Source organism: Ixodes scapularis, unplaced genomic scaffold, assembly GCF_016920785.2.
Source record: "Ixodes scapularis isolate PalLabHiFi unplaced genomic scaffold, ASM1692078v2 PGA_scaffold12__126_contigs__length_90152505, whole genome shotgun sequence".
Lineage (NCBI taxonomy): Eukaryota > Metazoa > Arthropoda > Arachnida > Ixodida > Ixodidae > Ixodes > Ixodes scapularis.
The window spans coordinates 68,179,167-68,198,930 of NW_024609838.1; the positions used below are offsets into that span (position 1 = coordinate 68,179,167).

The 19,764-nt window shown below is 45.1% G+C and overlaps 1 protein-coding gene across 1 annotated transcript in view; it reads right to left on the bottom strand.

The window, feature by feature from the left end:
- Nucleotides 1–248: 248 nt before the first annotated feature.
- Nucleotides 249–19,764, bottom strand: part of LOC8035734 (QRFP-like peptide receptor) — a 51,849-nt gene continuing 32,333 nt past the window's right edge. The window contains exons 4-6 of the mRNA XM_029971168.3: nt 11,295–11,500; nt 4,167–4,293; nt 249–2,444 (exon numbers count right to left, since the gene is read on the bottom strand). Coding sequence (XP_029827028.2) covers nt 2,106–2,444; nt 4,167–4,293; nt 11,295–11,500 — 672 coding nt within the window. The 3' untranslated portion in view covers nt 249–2,105. The remainder of the gene's footprint in view (nt 2,445–4,166; nt 4,294–11,294; nt 11,501–19,764) is intronic.

The following is a 19,764-nucleotide window of genomic DNA, read 5'->3' on the forward strand; positions in this document are numbered from 1 at the left end:
TGATGCTCCGCCGATGAATTACTCAATTGTATTGTCATCGGGTATCGTTATCGCAGTTATCAAAACGATTTACTAAAATTCCCTGTTAACTTCCTGCCTGACTGTTAGTTGAATGACTGATTGTAAAAGTTCATCAGCGAGAGAATGAGCAGCGAAGGCAATATAAATGTGATCCTTTGTCTGGCCCGCTATTTGCTTCGTTTGTAGCAGTTGCTGACATAATATACTAAAAGAAAAACTTGAACAACTTCATGCCAATACTAACGAGGACGAACATTTATTTTTAAATTAGGCAAGATGAAAGCACAAAATAAGAAGATGTAAAGCACTAAAACATATAAAAACATCAAAGAAAACACGGAGTGACCGAAGAACTGACAAAACGGCGAAGCTCTTAAAACCGGGACATAACGTGCTTTTTCTCTCACAAGGGCCATTCGGAAGTACCACAACTTTACAAGGAGAGCTTTGCAAGACGGCGGGATGAGACAGGAACGGAACATCGCCGCCTGCTGCAATTGGTCAGCTCCCCGCCGCTGACCAATCGCAGCAGACGGTGATGTTCCGGTCCCGTCTCGTCCAGCCGTCTTGCATAGACTTCCAGGTGTTCATCTTTGATACCTTGCGTTGCCACACAGTACCAGTTACAGAAGACATTCTTCAACAATATCTGTCAAATACTATGCTACACAGTGTGGTGCCTGATAGGCGGTCGATGCGGTAACATCTGTTACGACCTTCATCACTGCACTGCGTGCTGGTTTGCTGACCAAGACCACCGCTCACATATACCAGAAAGTTATCCTCACGTAGATTGACTATTCCGCCTTGACTGAGCTTAAGGACATATAAAAATATGCCTTCCAATATAGATATAAAAGGAGGCAATCAGGGCTTGATACATTGTACTTAATATTATGTTAATTCCGGACGGTGGGAGCAATCAAATAGCGTCCTTGGTTCACCAACATGGTGTTAGTCATGTTTCTCTGTGTTGTATTATACCTGAACCAATCACGCATAGGGAAGGCCCAGTGCCATGCACTTTTGGTGCTCTTTACCGGGTCCCATCAACTTGTAGCGCCAGATGCTTTTCTTCTTCGATGCGGTTATCTAGAATAACAGAAAATGCACGAGCCTCGATATCGCGATATGATTTTTCTGCTCTCAACTTCAGTGAAGCCTGCCTGTGCTTTTTCCATGGATGGCTTGGTTGACAGAGCTTGGCGAGCTTCTCTTTGTGATACAGGTTAAACGGCACTACGGGGTTTTCGCTAGGTGGAAAGTGAATGAAGGCTGTACTACCGCACCCTATGCCACTAAAACGCACAATTTCTGAACTTGAAAACTATAGTGACACCTGAACCCCCAGTTCGAACTTGACGGGGATACAGGACCGTCGCAATATTTGAAACGCATTCCTTAAACGGAACATTCAGAAAAGCCCATACCACGCATTTCGATGCAAAGTGTTCCGTAGAAAATATGTCATTTTTACGTATAGAGTGAACGCCGCAATGTCACATAGGGAAGCGAGTGTTAGGCGACTCCAGATTGGATCGACGAAGTTGTAGAAAAAGTTTGTAAGCCGCAATGAACCAATAGCTCCCAGATAACAAGAGATTAGGACTGGGGTTTCTTTGTCAACTGTCAAAGGCCCGCGAAGGACACAGATTGGGACGAGCGCTTCTTTAGCGTTCGGATGAGGCTTTGGTTCAACCAGTGAGAATACGATTCTGGCCGAGATCTGATGCAACACACGAGCCCAATTTATGTGCCGCGCTGGCCTCTTGTAAATGACGTAGACAAATAGATCAGCGGCCTTGTCACATCGCAGGCGATGAATGAGCGCGTCTCAGTTATTCACAAGAATGCCCATGATTGAAGACCTGTTACAGACAGTGGATTATACAGACGTATCCGTTGTAAAAAAATTGCCACACTCTGGATGATGGCCTTGCATACAGGGTGGCGTCACTATACTATACATAATCAAGAGACTCCTTCCCACCATCGGCAAGTCATGCCTCCGGCGCAGTTCTTTACAAACTGGTGGTGTTTGACCAGCGAATGCACCGCACGTTGTCCGGATGACAAGGCCGACGTCACGTGACATATGTGGACCTGCCGATGCTGACGCTGGTTGTCCTGGTACGGCTCAGTCTCGTCGTACCACGCGCCACAAACTGGGACCGGTTGGGCCGAAGGCAGCCCAGAAGGGCGTCCTTGAAGCTGTTGCGGAAGCTCTTGGACATGAAGCCGTAGACCAGAGGGTTCACGCAGCTGTTCATGTACGAGAGCAGGTGGAACGTCGTCCGGAGGGGCTTCAGGTAGCTGTAGTTGAGTGTCGTTACGCCACCGAACGCCGTCAGGACGTTCAGGATCAAGATGGGGGCCCAGCAGATGACGAACAGGGCCACGACGAGGATGAGCATCTTGATGACCTGAGTGCAGAACAGTCATCAACTTCATAAAGGCTGAAACCTGTTAAATGAAACGTAAACGTAGATAATATTAACGGACAATATGTGTAGAGACTTTATGCTCAGACATCAGGGTTCAAGGGGACATCAGGAATGTAAGCACGAGAACGGGTGGGGAGGTAGATTTGGAACTGAACACTTGTGACAGGGTGCATATGTTTAGTTGCCACATTATATAAAACGCTTCTTAATGCTTTATAAGGTTTGTAAAAGAAGAGTCGGGTAATCTGTGCTAGTTCGATCTGTGCAGGTGATTTACACGGCAAGAGGGGCATAATACAGGGGGACAAGCGTCACGGTAACTCAGTTGATTAGCTAAAATTTGTGCATTAACGTCCTAATTATTGAAATTAAAGATGCAGTTTTCATCAGAAACGTGTTGAGCGTTATCGAAAACCACCGAGTAGGTAAATTTTAGAAAGATTTCGGGTGCGTGGGAAGCGTAGTGGTGAGCCAGCGTTACCACTCGTGCAATACGTGCATGGCTGCATGATGGTGCGAAGACGCGTGCCCGCGCCGTTTCTTAATCTCTTATCCGCATTTTCGATCCAGAATTGTGGTCGCTTCTTTCTTACAATATTTGGGGTCCAAAATCTGAGACCGTCCCGAAAACTCTGCTCCTTCGTAAGCGGTTCATGTACAGTTACATTAACCGAGCCGATTGAACCAGCACCAAACGTGCATCGTCAGGGCTCTCGTCTTTGTGCGTTTCTGATATCCCAGGTTATGCTAATCGCGCACAGTAGATGTTCCATGACCTAGCGTTTTATTTTCTGCATGATCGGTTAAGCCGGCTACGAGAAACGCACAAGGGCGACGAACGCCGTGAGAATGCGTCTTTGGCAACCGTTGATTGACTAGATTAAAGTCCCTAGATAAGGGGTTCCTACGAGTGGCGACATTTTTTGAAGCGCCGACTGCGTGGCGGTGCAGATTTTAGGAAGGGAATAACGGCGAACAGCAGAAGAGTAGGAGAACGACGCCATTTTGTTGATACGGAATTCGCTTCTTCATTCGATTAGGTGTCGTTACTTGTAAAAACAAGCATCATGGGTCTTTAGACTAGACTGGCTCGCAGTGCCGGCTGCGGCGGGATGTAATCTGAAACAGAGTACAACCGAGAGTGACCCCAATACCACGACAGGAAATACCCGTATTGACTTCCAAGAGGAAGTACCACCGAGCTCCGCCAAGAGGTTCCGCAGCCTCATCGCGGCACACGCTCCACTGTTTGTATTTATTTTGACCATGACTGTATCCTTCACCAACACTGTCACCTAACTGAAAACTCTTTCCCCAAAAAGCAGGACATATCCCGTAATTAACAATTGTATAGTCTGAAAAGGGGTATCAAGTTTTATATTCAATTGGAAACGTGATTCCCAGATAATGTAGCTATATGTCGATCCTGATTTACTACATGGCATTTTTTTTATTTTGAAAGGTTGCCAATTATAATAGTTTTGTTGTTTCAATACCAGCTGTTGTAAAAGCGTAAAAATTCACATATTTACTCTCAACTCGGCCACAGACTACTTACCGACAGGGTCGAGCGCTTTGCTATAATGTACCTCATTAACTTTGCGAATATCAAAATCGTGCAGACACAACTGATTCATGGCAAAGTTATGGCTGCAGCGTATTTTGTGTACATTGCGTAGCCAAGTGGCCGCGTTCGCTTACCTGCCTAACTGTGTCCTCGTCGGCTCGCGACGGTTTGGCAGTCCTGTGCTCCCCGTTGCTGGAAAACGTGGCAACCAGCTCCTTCTTTGCTCCCGTGCCGGTCTTCTCCGTCATCTCGGTGGAAACCCTGCGGAGTCAGAATCTCGCCCTGAGAATCACTGGGTCCATCACTTAATTGACATCACAATTGAGCAACTCGGGTTTTCCTACATCACTAAGGCTCAGTTCCAGAAAATGAACCGAAGACAAACAATTCCTCCTGAAACGAAGTGACGGCCATTCTGCTCATTTTGCCTTCGTATAAAAAGACATCAAGGAATATTGATCCATTTCATAAAAAAAGTATACATGTAGAACCGACACTACTGTTTTGTGTCATTGAAGCGAAACTACATCTGTGACTCCAAAACCTTCTCGTGTAAAAGAGCAGTCACATTTGAAAATCAGGACGAGAAAGCTAGGAAAAACTTCGACTAAGTTTTTAATCGTGACAATCGGCGCTGCAAAGTGAACCAAATCGTACTGGGGCCGTGAACTCGTCAAACACAAAGTTGGTGGCGCAAGTTTGCGAAGCGCGCCGATCGAACGCCGGCGGCAAAAGCGCCATGTCATCGTCGTGATAGTCCAATCGATGCGCTCCATCAACTTCGGCCCCAACTTTGTGTTTGACGAGTTTAGAGCCCCTGGGGCACTAAACTCGTCAAACACAAAGTTTGGGCCGAAGTTGACGGAGCGCGCCGATTGGACAGTCACGACGATGGCTTCGCGCTTTTGTCGCCGACGTCCAATCAGCGCGCTCTGCGAACTTTCGGCTTCAGCTTTGTGTTTGACGAGTTTAGGGCCCCAGGCCTGTTTTTAGAGTCAGTCACAGGTTGAGAAATGTGAGGCCTGGCTTGATGTGTTCGCTCTTATCACCTCGTGAGTCATTCTTCGGCGTCTTTTTCGGCAAGTACCTCAACCTCATTGGCTGCGACGCGAAAATATTATAATCGGGACTCGCCGCACCCTACATTTCTTAAACTGTCAGCGGCTACAGCAACACCTGTTAGTAGATCATGTACGCGTTTAGCCAATTTCCGCTATGCTTACAATAATCCGCATTATTCAGTGTTCGTGAGTTTTAGAAAAATGTATTAAAGAACGAGCAATTTCACAAAGCTATGTTGAGACGCAGTCACTGTCGTGCTGAGCTTATCACTTTGCTCCTGCTAACGAGCCTTCAAAATGATAGCTCTCACTAATATTAAAGGGGGCATAATTTTTGTTAACGCGTACAGCCTACAAAGAAGATAGCATCACCGACACTTTATTAGTCTTGTTTGCTGACTTTTTTTTTTCTCCCGCGAGCAGTTGGACACATGCACGTGCCGCTTGAATGCCGCTAAGACAGTTTCTGTACTGAAGCATGCGTAAAAAGGGATTATAATTTGACGATGAGGAATAATCCGCTTATCCAGGATCGGTGACGGGAAAATTGCAGGCGAAGTGCCATAAGCAAATGAGCCTCAAACTGGCAAAAAAAAAAAAAAAAAGCCAGAACAAAAAATACTTTAAGCTATATCAAAATTGCAGCAACATCGAACGTGTTACTGGACACATCCGTTCACCGTCAAGCTGACAGTGCGGTGGAAGCTATATACCTGCTTTGGACCAGTCGTACGTCTATCTTTCACAACGGGATCATGCTCCAGCCCATACCCTAGCGCAGAGAGCGGGGTCAGGTGATGAAAGGGAGGCGGTTGATTGGTTTGGCCAGACGGCAGCTTCAAACACACTCTGAGCTCGGGGGTTGAGCGGGGAATAGTCGCAACGCCGCCGCCATCAGGTAATCCCATTAGGAAGACAAGAACCATCAGATTCTTACCGCCTACTTCCGTCCGTATAGTCACTTTAATGACGTTTTAATGAAGCCTGTGTTGACTCAAACGAAATGTTATTAGTAGTACTCTAAAAATAAGAAGGGTATGTCTAAGCTGAAGTTCTTATGCTTGTCCATTCAACGCACCCTGTATATATAACCAAACAAAATAAGAAAGAAAAATAATCTTGATTCTACGCGTGAAGCTGGGAGACATAATGTACGCAGTGGAAGGACGAGTTTATTTCTCTCCTCATAATAAACTAATTTCCCTTAATAATTAATTGCCATTAATTAGTGGGACTAACTAAATGTAGTGCCGGCGCGACGTTTTTTTTTTTTTGCGTTTTTTCTTTTTTTAACGTCCAGCTCATCTTGAGAAATCGCCAGCCCTAAACACGGCGATAAAATGAAAAACCTTGGACTTTGCTGTAAAATGAGAAACCATTATATTCACGAGTATAGATCTTCAAATGAAAGTCGATACTCGTGAATAGACCATTTTCAAAACTCCGCGCCATCTAGTAGCTGCTGCAATAATCATCTGAGTACGCCATTGTTTGCGCGCACCGATCGAAAAGACCATTAGGATTTTATGGTCAATCAAACTTTCATGATTGCTTATTAGAAATACTTCATAAACCATCACACCTTCTTAATGCCCCATCACAACTCCTTGACTGCCCAACAGACCTTCTTGATGGTCCAACAGTCCTTCTTTATGGCCCATCAAACGTTTTTGGTGTTTCGACAGGCTTACTTGACGGTGTCTGTTGGATCATCAAACATGTATGATGGTGTCTGACAGACCATCAAATTATTTTGTTGGTAGCTCATAGACCATCAAAACGTTTCTCGCGGTGGCTGACGGACCGTCGAAACGTGTTGATGTTGCCTGGGTCAGACCACCAGGATATCTCGATAGACCATTAGAACGTCAGAAAAGCTGATAGTGCTTCTCCTGACATCTTTCGGTGGGGGGAAGAGCCTGACTATCTTCGGGAAATTCCAGCAGTGGCCGAGAGGGGACGCCAAGGATCTCACATGGTTGCGGACTCATGAATTGCATCCGGTGTGGAAAGCTGACAGCGGTGTGGCTCGATAACGAGGTGCTCGATCCGTAATTATTCGCCTCAAACATCTTCCTTGAATACTCGAAAAGTCACGAAGACACCTTCTTATAGACTCAGGTATGCTTTTGAACCATAGTTTTTTTGTTTTTTTTTCGAATTGTGTTCTGGTTTGTTGGAGAAAGAATTTGCTGATCTGCTTTGTATGTGAAGTAGATCATATGATCTAGGTAAACCATGTGGCAGAGAATGTTCTCAAAGACGCACTTTGCTCGGTCGTAAATTTTTTACTGAACGAACGTGTAGTGTGAACTAGATGCGTGCGAGAAGAAATGCTTTCAAATCCGCGAAGGCGGTAAGACGAGGCTTAACGGATTCTCGGCCCGACGAAACTTAGTGCATTGCCCGCTGTCGCACGATGCCGTCATGACAAGCATGGGGAATACGGACAGAGTGAAGATAGCCACGCAATAGACACCGCTAAAGTTGCACGCTGTGGAGTCTAGAACATAGCAAGTTGATTACGTGCATTTTCCCTTCCATTTTGCGTTTGCAGTCTTATAATTCAACGGCCAATAGTTCGTAATAGAAATAATGACACGCCATAAACAAATACAAACTTTGCTTTCAAGTTTCTACGGGAATTTCGGAAGATATTTCAAAACTTCGCTTGTTCTTTTCTAAAACAACGATGTGCACGAAGTAAAGTTCATATAGTCTGTAGTGCAATCTTTGTCTTCTTCCGACACATATGTGTGGTTAGAAATTCATACAAACCATCAAATGAACAGACCATCAAACCATTAGGCTGTCAGGCGCTTCAAAATATGACAGAAAATCAAACCCTCAAACCATGAAATCACCACATCATCACACCATCAGGCCGCAAACCATCAGACCATCGGTACATTGATGCCCCAAAATACGAAAGATGCTCAGCCTCATGAAGCACCAGAAATTTTCTGATGGTTATTTTTGATAGGGTTGGCACTTACTTTGAGCATCTATTGAACACGGTGGCTGCCTCAGCGTTCAGCGTGAACTTCGGACAGCCCGTATCGAAAACGAGTTAGCTGAATTAGCGTTAGGCGAGGACTGGAATCCAATTAATACACTTCGTGCCCAAGAGATAGTGACTGCCAATGTTGCTCGATGTGATTTTGAAAGAAAGATATTTTGGAGAAAACAATCCGGAAAATGGCAGCCTAACAATAGAGAATCGCTGAATTTCCAGCCAATGCTTCAAAAGACAGGTCATGTGAACTCGCGACAAACTATGCCTATTATTATAAATATGTCGTGGTCCTGTTAACGTTTAAGTTCGACTAGGTTCAACTTCTCCAGACTCTTAACGCGAAGTTGGACGAAATTTCGACTACCAGGTGCATGCCCAAATATTCAAAGCCTGCCGGTGTCACGTGGTGGGTGGAATGCAGTATTCATCAGAACTGTTGCTTCCCCTTAAGAAACTATCTTAATCTCTAAGATGTACGTACCAATTGATCTAATATCCTCCAACATCGCTAATTTTTCTGTAAAACTTCGAGCAACATAGAACATAAATTATTTTCTCTCCAAATTCGAAATTTTGGAATAGAGGTTGGGCAACACTGTTCAAAAGTCAAACCCTGTAAACATTTCTCCAAAAGTTCCAAGTTTCTCCAGACCAGTCGAACCTCAAGATTTGGCGTCAAACTTCGGGTTCCGCAAAAGTAAGATACATCCCTACCTCATACTGTGCACTTTACGGTGACGTGCGACGCCTGTTCAGCAGCTGCAGAAGGACGGTCATTTTTCCAGAGGTTCTGTTCCATACTGCATTTCGCTTCACGTACGGCCGCAGGCGTCTCTACAATCTACAGTCAACAATCAAGCAGCGTCAAAAGCGCATCGACATGGCGCTTGCAGTCTTTATGCGTTCGGTATTCCAGGCTAAACCCACTCACGCACAGTGATACCCATGATCCAGCGCTTTTTTGTTTTGTGCATGTTTTTTTTTAGTTGGTAATAACAAACACACAAAGAAGAGGAGCGCTGTGACAATGCACTTATGGCGTTTCTTCATAGCCTTCATCAGGCCATAGAGTCGTCGGCAGTCGGACTCGATGTGAAACAGGATACAATGGGCTGAAGGCCATGACGTCAACCACCTGCCGAGCGCAGCGTCTCGCAGAGCACGAGAATGATCACCCGACGCTGGACGCTGGGCATTCGAAGCTCGCGTTACAACAATAGAACCATTTCGAAGGTTACGCGCCGCTTGTTAGGAGGTCTAAATCATTGAACAAAGGCGAAAACAACCGACTCTGCGGAATGTGCAAGTTTAATCCCCCGAGAGATGGAGGGCGATGTGGAATTAGCGGCATTTATACCCCGCTACACGTTGGAGGTGTCTGCCGTGTCTGCGATTGTGAAAGAATTCCACAGCTTCTATATCATCCACATCTGCACGACCATTAGACCGATCTCGCAGCCAGTTCAATCGCGCCACCGCTGCCGCCATGCATCGTGGGAACTGTATGTAGTGTTCCGTACGCCCGACGACCCTGCTGAGGATCTGCGCGAGCAGAGCACGGGGCGGCAGAAGCTGTTTCGGGAACTGGCGCCTGCCTCCTGTGAACTACAGTTAAGGCAGCAACACGCATGCGTGAAACGCTTAGTGAGACCGATCTATTGCTTCGCTGCAGTAGGTGTTTAACGACTGGGTAACCGCTGACTATGACGTTTACAGTGGCGTTGGTTCTGGTTTCATTGACGCAAATAAGGTTAATGCCAGGCTATCAAATTTGACGCTGTTGGCTCAAAGAGTGGGATCATTCGAGCTTTCAATGTGGCTTTTACGCACACAATTCAATTTGTGATTCCAACTAAGGTTAAGGTGAACTATCAATAGTTCTAAAAATAGTTGGCTATTAGTACGAAAAGTACGAAAACGAAGGCAGGTCCCAAAAAGGAGATGACGACGGTTATGAACGGCAGGCAACGCGAGGCTCTGGGCAAAACATGATATAAAAAAGATTATACATAGATATGCATTCTCATACAGCATATTTAAAAATAAAAAATAGCGTTTGTTAGAATTTTTCTAAGCAGAACTGTTGTGTATTCCTGAGTTGAAATATCAGATTTCGCACTATATTATCAAATATCCGACTTTGCACCACAACAACAAAAAGATCTATATTTTTTTTTGTTGTTGTCTTGGAGATAGGGAAACACTCGCTGAAGACATTAAGCATCTTGGTTTCTCACGACTTCTTTTCACGCTTGTGTTTCTTTAATTACTCATGTGTCACACATTACCTTCCATAATTGAGACTGGTCAGTTGTTTTCAACCACTGATGATTCGCGAACCCCTTGATGATCGGCGGAGATCGTGGAGGTGAGGGGAAGGGAAAGTTATTGGTTAATTATGATAACGATTTAATGAGTGGCTATAACTAAGGGCTGACGTGAAGTGGACTTGGCTCATTGACATACACACTAAAACCTCAGCGAAAATCTTAACGCTTCTTCTCAATCGGATAAAAGACAACTTTTATAGTCGGGCTTGATTTACGGCACAGGGCTGCGCGCGGACCCCTAGAATGTCTTGGCGGACCCCCATTTGAGAACCACCAGTTTAGACCAATGACGGGTGAAGAAGAGAACTCTGTGGTTTTCTTTTTTTTCTGCTGATGACCATTAATAGCTGACCCCCCCCCCCCCTCCCCCCAAAAATATATAGCTAATGTAAAAACAATTAGGTTTGTTTGCCGATATGTGTTGCATGCTTTGTTCGGTTTTATTATGGCACATTTTGATAACGGTGGCTGGTAAATTATGTGCCCTTTGATATAAAAGACAACTTCACAATAAAGGAGCCGTCGGATAACGTGTAAATATATATTATTGAGTCAATAAATGCGAGCAAACATAGTCTCTTACTCTTCATTGACGCACATGCAGATTAATGTAGGACACATTAAGTAACTTTGATATGAAATTCTTCACTAGTAATTGTGAGGAGCTAGTTCAAGAGATCAGAAGTTATCCCTGGTGTTTCTTTTTGGTTTTTTTTTGTCTTTCGCCTTATGCAAGTGCGCTCCCCCTATCGGTCTGCCAGTTGTTGGGAGCAGAAAAATGATTTGTTAATGAAATGATTTCTCAATTGATAGAAAACACTCTGCTGAGGTTGCGATATCTGAAGAAGTGCTCACAGGGTCCCCGAGGTGAGGTTTGCCCTCTCTCGGACGACCATCCAGAGCTGGAAGCAGATCTTGGAGTAGGTGTAGCTCATGACCAGGGCGGGGACGCAGAGCACCAGGATGAGCATGTAGATCTCGAAGGAGCGCCACGTGGTCGGGTTGTCCTCGTCGCGCATGCACCAGTACGCCGTCCGGTGGAGCCCCATCTCCACGTGAACCTAAGGGCACGTGCGGAAAGCGGGGAACATTCGAGACGGAGGTCACCCACGCGAACAAACAGCTCTTGGTAAAAAAAAGTCATCACACTAAGGTCAGACACATCGCAGACACACTGCTCGTACAAGAGACAGTGTTCGCCACACACATGATGACGGATTTCTCTACGGACATGTTTTAAGCATTTTCGAAACATGTTAGCTTCGACCACGTGCATGGTTCGAACACGTCTGTTGACAGGTTTTAACAAAGACTGCGTTTGCGGGTTAGATTTTACATAAAAACTGTAACGCTCAAGTTTGACGAAAAAACGTTAGACGCGGGCCAAGGCAACATAAAAGTTAAAACATGCACAGCACACAGGAAGGAATGCACAAGCAAGAAAAGCCTATAGAAGGTAAACTAGACATGGTATTTTATATCTAATCGGAACCAGGCACAATGAAACGCAACCAGCAAGAGTTACCATGGCGGCCAGCGGGAGTCAAACCCTGGACCATGCTATCTACAGTCGGACGTCTTTGCTTGGAGTCCAGAGGAGGGAGTAAAGGAGAGCGCAAGCAGCTGGACTAAGTATGACTTGCCGCCGAACTTCGCCTGGGGTAGCACGCGACTGTCCTCAGCGAAATATACTTTGTCCAGCATACGTAGCCCCCAAACTTAAGCGCGAGACACATGCGCGAAAAAGCCATGCGATCCGACGTGCGAACCGCCGGAACGACGTCCGAGGGCGAGGGTTTTCGTCGCACCGGAGCGTCGGACGGGGGCTCCGTCCGGCGCCCGCATGCGTCAACTTGCCAGATATCGCCGCACGCACGGTCCGATTTTCGGAAGGCCGCAGTGGCCGCAGCCAATGAGCACGGATGGCGAAGGTCATGTTGTCAAGTGACTTTCGGACCGATCGGGCGAGGAGGCGCAATGTGGTTCGGGGAAGCGGATGTGGCGGTGCACGGTGCGTCACGCGCGGCGAGTCGTGGTTGTGAAGGAAACGGACGCCATCGAGTTTTCCCGCGCGCACAAAACGAGCTGCTGATTTCGAGCGCCAAAGCAAGCCTGCCTTCTGGGACCGATCGAGCCCGTCGAAACCCGAATATACTCCGTTTCACCTTCGATGGACAGCAGCGGACGCTACGAGCCATTCCAATGTCATGTAAGCTTCGGGAGAGACGCAGTTATGTGCGCAGTACGTAGTCACGTGATTTTTACGCAGTGCTCGTTTCTCTGAGATGGCTCTAAGGTCCGCTGCGGTCCTTCGCGATTAAGTGATTTTGAGCAGAAAAACAGCCTCAGGGAAAATCTTCACACACGCACACTTTAATAGAAGGTAATAAAAATATTATGTTTGTTTTAAAGCCAGAAAAACCAAGAAGGGCGAGGGAAGTATTTTAGTGTTCTAGACTAGGTGGCGCGAGCTACCGCCCGTTATAAATATAGCCATTAGCATCCATCCATCCATTTAGTAGAGGGACACCCGAAACTGGGCGGAGCCGAACGGAGCGACGCAACGACGCGTCGGAAACCATGTGTCGCGAACCGTCCTGTGCGGCGATTCGGAGCAGCCATATCTTCCCGACAGTTCGCACGCCGGATCGGACAGTTTTGACGCGCATGTGTCTCGCGCTTCAAGCGCGAAATACATGTACGGCGAAACCGTCCGATCCGACGTCCCACCAGGCAATACGACGGTCGGAGGCGAGGGTTTTCAACGCTCTCCTATGCTACGAAAACCCTCTCCCCCCAAGGCCATTCCGGCAGTCCGCACGTCGGGTCGGAAGATTTCCTCGTACATGTGTTTCGCGCTTTAGTCCAGCATACTTAGACTGCGGGTGGCCGTCGACGGAGAGTTATGCTTAACACAGAATGCACGCTTAGTCCGCAGACAACCGCCGGGGGCGAGTTACACTTAGTTCACAGGGAACTGTCGGCTACGAGTCATACTAAGTTCAGCATACTTAGACAGCACGTTACCGTCGGCAGTGAGCCCCCCTTGGTCTAGCGTAGTTCGTTCGCAGGGGACCTTCGGGGGCGAAGCATATATACTTAGTCAAGCATCAGGCCGTCGGTGACCGTTGGCGCACTCAGGTGTTTCGCGAACAACGAAGTGTACCCTGAACTCACGACATCACGGAGTGGATCAAAACGTACCAAGAGATGACACAGCGGGTGCGTGACATGGCAATCTCAGAGAGCAATCAATAAATAGCGTAGTGGGCGCAATAAACCTCCTCTCATCGAGACTACCTCATAAGGGGGTCCTCGCATACCAGGGGGATTCAAGGCCTTCTACGCCTCCACAACAAGAGTTAAACCCACTGAAAACTTCTAATTAAGGCATGCTTGCGACACACCCCACTCCCGGGTAAATTTAAGGTTGTCTAGATAATTCTGGTAAGCTTTATACAGGGTTCTTCAAACTTTTTGGCTAAGGGGTGGGATCGGGGATCTGTTGCCTGACTCGAGGGCCGGAAAATAAATAAGTAAATATGAATGTGAAAGAAGAGTAATAAATAGTGATAGATCAGCATTTAAACACATATTCGAATGCTAGAAAAAAATAAGAATTTAAAGAGGATGAAAATATATACTTTACTGTTAAATGTAATGTTTAGGTAATTACGACGTTACGCAATAGTTGGGGCTCAGAAACCTTACACGGCATAAATCAAAGCGTATAGAAACTTTGATTCATATGCGAAGGGCCGAAGACTAATGAAGATGAAAAATGTGTAATAGAAACGACACAGGACGCTAAGCTCAATATTCATCGGAATTAACGAAAAGGAATTTTAACATACGTAGCTACACGAGTATAAAACAGGGGGCTAAGAATGGTGGCGCTTGTGATGAGGATGTCGAATGAATAATAGGACGAGACGGCACGCCTTGTCGATAAACTAATTTCTCTTATGTTCTTTTTTTTTTTTCTGGTATCTTTGTATACGCCGTTGGTGCGCGTTGCGGCGTCGCTTCTTTACGCGCGCTTATTCTTGTGCCGGTAGCAGCGGGCGCGCTGAAAGTAAGCCGCAGGCCAGTCTTCAATGGAAGTACCGCGGCCAGCCACGGGCCGGCCGGAAAACCTCCGCTTCCAGACTTTGGCCCACCGGCCGGGGTTTGGAAGCCCCTGGCCTAGAGTGCGAGATGTGTGTCGTGTGTGCAGGGCACCCGAAATCACCCGACGTTTCCCTCGTCAAGCATGAAAAATTAAAACGCACACAGGGTGAGCTCGCCTGGTTTATAAGAACGATCGAGGGAACTTTAATTATACGATCGACGTGACAATACCATCAGGCGAGAAATAAACACGCCGCAGACCGTGATTACAGACTGTGTATGACGTATTTGCATTGTGGCCGCGGCTAACACTAATGTGGGACGTTTATTAAACAGTTAGCAAAAAGACTTTTTAAGTATATTTTAGGTTTACTAATAGCAGGCATGGGCAAAATACATGCAAATATGTATCGAAATGCAAATACAAAATACTTCGTCAAAAATGTATTTAATTACAAATCTCATTGCATTTCCAAAAAAGCATTTAAGTACAAGATACAAATACAACCAAATGTATTTGGTCTCCTCCAAATACTTTTCCAAATACATTCCTCAAAATTTGCGTGGGCGACTTCAGGGCACCTGCAACGAGTTTCTGGGTATCTCATTTTAATTTTGCATTGCACACTCGGGAGTTAGTGTGCGAGGCTTTAGTAACGTAATAGAAATATAATCACAATAAAAAAAATGTAATCAGCTTGGACGTAATAGGTGAAAAAAAGTAAAGAGCTTCAAGCAGCTTTCTTTGTCAATTACATTTTGGTATAGACCAACAAAGAACCGAGACGACCAAGACGCGCAGCACTAGCTAGATAATTTTTGATTGTTGTAACTCGCACCAGTTACAAAACTCTGGACGACCCGCGCATTTAGAATGTTCCAGGCAAGAATATGGATAGAAATCAGGCTGGAAAGCATCACAAGTTGTCACAGGCACTTATTTAGCCAGTCTGCCTGTGAACGTCAATTTCGTCACTATTCTTGCCCTGGACTAGCAACGTAATCACAAAGTCACTAAACGCTTGTGCTTGATTGGGAGACGCTGCATTCGGTGCAAAACGTAGTTTTCTTCCTGCTCTGGACAGTGACAATAAATATGAGGGATGTATTTTCGCCCACAAAATTGTATTTAATTACAACTGTATTTGAAATACCCACGTTTTAGTATTTAAATACACACGTCAAATACATTACCCAATTTGTAGTTAAATTCAAATGCAAAATACACAAAGTATTTGAAATACGTATTTCAAATACTTGTATTTCAAATACTGCCCATCCCTGACTAATAGTATGTTAAACATACATTATTAGAGTGGACACCGTAATTGCCAGACCGAGTTCGAAGCTCGGACCACACCACTAAAAGTGGAAATACACTAAACGTGTATTAAACGTATACAAATATATAACAGAAAATATACCTACAGCGCACTTTTTGTTTCGCAATTATAAAAAAAAAATGTATACTTAATTTGGATCGCTTATTACCACAAGAGACTTTCATTAATATTTTATTAAATCCTGAAGTGTTCTTTAGCTAAAGCTTCTAATCCCAGAAACTTGCGCGTCCGTCCGTTCGTGCATTTCCCCGTTATATTTATGAAGGACGTTGACGTCACGTGACCTAAGGACAAACCCGTTTCTTCGCTAAATGAAGCCTGGAAATGGACGCCACCTCACCGATACACCAATTTAATTTTCCCACTACATTTAATTGCGAAATGAATAAAATATGGTTTCCTTCACTCGCCGAAACGCCTGTAATTGTATTCGAAGAAAATGAAAGGGATTATTTTTAATATATTGCATTCCATGGATTATAGGACTTCAGATATAAAGTTTAGTGCCGTATTTTTGTACCGTTGCCTATGGCAAGCTTTCATATTATATTAATTGTTTTCAATGAGAAACGAACATACACATTTGATGTTTGACTACGGCGGTCTAAATACTATCCCTGTCAGATGGCCGACGAAAAACATTGTGTTCTTTCTCCTCTCTACTAATTTTCAATGAGTGATATGTTAATTATATAGATCTGGCACACAGCTCCGACAATCTTTCGAGTGCCTGATCTGACTAATACGTATAGATAATAGGGCAGACTGTCTTGAAACACTTGACATATAGCTAATTTTGCTGTCAAATGACATAATTTTCAGACGCTTTATATCTGTATTTTGTACGCTATTTTGAGGTATGGGTGGTATGTGTACCTAAAACTATTTTATTTGCTTTAAAGGGATACATAAAACGCAACGACATGATTGAGCAACAAAACAAAGAGGTGGCTCATATATAACGATGCCTGTGCTTTACATAAAAATCGAAGACAAGAAAAAAGTGCAATAGCATGGTGCAGAAAAAATAAAGACTGCTATATCGATCCATTAGTAGAAATGAGAAATATTGATGCAAAGTAGCGCAAGATATATACTGATGACTTGCATTAGCTAGCTCCCCTGCTTGTCTTTCTGACTGTGCACCCCTGTTGTTCTTGTCTTCTTGTGCGACGTTGCTGCCCCTAATGAATCACCAACCTCCCCAAGGGGTAATTTCGAAAAGTGGAAAACTTGTCTTAAAAAAGTTAACGTATCAACATTTGAATACTATGAAAAGTCTACAATTTCGCTAACTTTGTTATTTGACTATAAATAAAGTCGCGAGATTTGAAATGTGCAATCGTGTTAAGCTGCTCTGGGTGTTCAAATATAGGTGCTCTTCTGAGCTCTGGGGTCGCGCTGAATTTCAAAATAGGGCGGTCTTACATGCCACTAAACTTTGTGGGAAGCGCTTTTCCGATAAATTGATCACAGAAATTGAATTGATGTATAATTTACCTTTTTTGGAGAATTTTGTGCGCATGCCCGAACTTGAGGAGAGAGTAGGAAAGGCAAAGGCGCCATCTTTGCGGGCTCTCGTCGTACGCTGCCTGGCTTCGCTCGCATTGCTAGGCACGTCTGTCCGGCACTGTCGCAATGCCTCACCGCTGCTCGGCTGTTGGATGTACAAACATCATGAAAAGCACGCCAAACGTGAGCTTCTTTAGATTCCCGAAAGCTACCGCGCACCTCAAGAAGAGAGAAAAATGGATTCAAGCGCTGCGACGCCAGAACTCCGACGGGACGCCTTGGCAACCATCTGCGAACTCGCGTGTTTGCAGTGTCCACTTCATTGGAGGTTAGTTCATTCATATTTGTTTGAACTCAGGAGATACCCTTCATACTCCGTGCAGGCTAGTCATTCATAGCAAGGTTTTTGTTCCTGATTTATACGACGCAGGAGTATCTTCACGAGACCCGAATCACCCGGACTTCGCTCCCTCCTTGTTTACATACAAGCCGACACCTGCCTCCGCACCGAGTTTGCTTGCACGGTACAGCAGGGCAGCGAAGAAGCGGGACGCCAAGCCGTTGTCACGAAAAACAGATATTTTCACTGCCGCATAGTGTAAAGAGCAGGCCAGCTGTGTGCCTGGCATGTTCCGCTCAACCTGCAAAATTTATATTTACGCTTGAAAGTCATTAAAACATTGAATAAAAAAATGTCCCACTACAGAAATTTATATCAACACGTCTAGTGATATAAGTAGATCGATGACATAGGTTGGCCCTTTTTAGTTGCATGCTGAAGTACCACGAAAAAGACGAAAACGACAAATCTTGTTTTTTGTTTTGTTTTTTATATAACTTATCGCGTCGCGGATAAAATACGATCAAAGGACTGGCACACACGGATCTTGATACAAATATGCCGAAAGGATAGCGACTATGGGGCTCACGCCTTACAAATATTGACACCATCCTGTAATCCTTAAGATACATTATTACATCGCCAAGGGTTTTACCAAAGAAATAAACGCACACTGCAAGGCAGTCGCAATACGCTTGAACGATATCGGCGCTCTTGGAAAGCGATATCAGTTGCCTGTAATGTCCCGGCTTCATAGACGGCGCACACGTGCTCCTTACAAGGTGAACGGTGTGGTCGGGATCAAAGTTGTTCACCATGACCTTCTTGACGTAGGCTTTTTCTTTGAAGGCCCATCCGTTCCGGAGTTGTCTGCCAGTCCTTCGCCAAGTACCAGTCGACGCAGGCTGTGTTGACGACCGGTACCGATGCAGCATCGGCATTCCATCCGTCTTCAAAGCGTACAGACGGATAAGTCCGAAGTGTCGAAGACGGTTGCTTTACTCGATCCTCTGGGATCGTCATCAGCCAATTGTAGAGAACAACAGCCGGAAAACAGCGAGACAAACTTTCCACAACGAACGAACCAAAACGATCGCATCGAGGAAGCGAACGGGGTGACGGGAGGACGGACTGAGCCCGCAAACGTTTAGAATTATCTCCACGAGGGTGCGCCACGGACGCTTCAAAGAACTCTGAAAAAGGTCAATTATACAACAATTGTGGTGTTTCTGTAAAGTTTAGCGGGAACATACGTTCATCACTTTTGCGTAAAATATTTGCATTCTGCTTTCTTGAGAAAAACGTGTAGTACAATAAAATGCTTGCCCAACACCCATATGTGTAAAAAACTGGGAGTTTGTATGTGACGATAGCTTCTTTCGTGATCGAACGCCCCCCCCCCCCCCCCCCCCCCCTCCTCCCGACAGTACACCAGAGTAAGGCCTAACTTCGACAAAGTTTTGAAATTCTGGGATCCTTTGGGTATATGAGGGTTCGCTTCGAGGCGTTAGTCAGTGCCAAAGTACTTTTGTTTGGAATTTTCTACGACTTTTCTCTGGTTCACTGCAAAATTTGCAAATCGCCCGACATAAGCCCAAGATGCTATGCATAAACCAAACACCCAGACCCGAAGCCTAATTATGGTATCTGGAACGCGTGTCAAACTGATGTGTTTACCGCATAAAAAAAAAGAAAAAAAAGTGTTCTTTCAATTTCACACCGATGACGTCATACAGGTGTCTATAAAGGCGTCTGCTTTTATAGACACTTTATGGAGAAAAGTGAAAATAGTTTATGGAACGCTGAGATATAACTCGGCGTTTAGTCACCTACCATTGACGGGAAATTGGACCTAGAGCCTTCTGAAGGAAAATGGTAATATTAATAGGTGGTCAACGCCCCATCTACAATTTATCTGCAGTCGTGCCAAAAAAGTCAGTTTCTACCTCTTCATTCGTGCGGTTCCGTTTACACGATAACTTGCTAAATATATCATTCGCTCGTATCAATTTAGTGATTT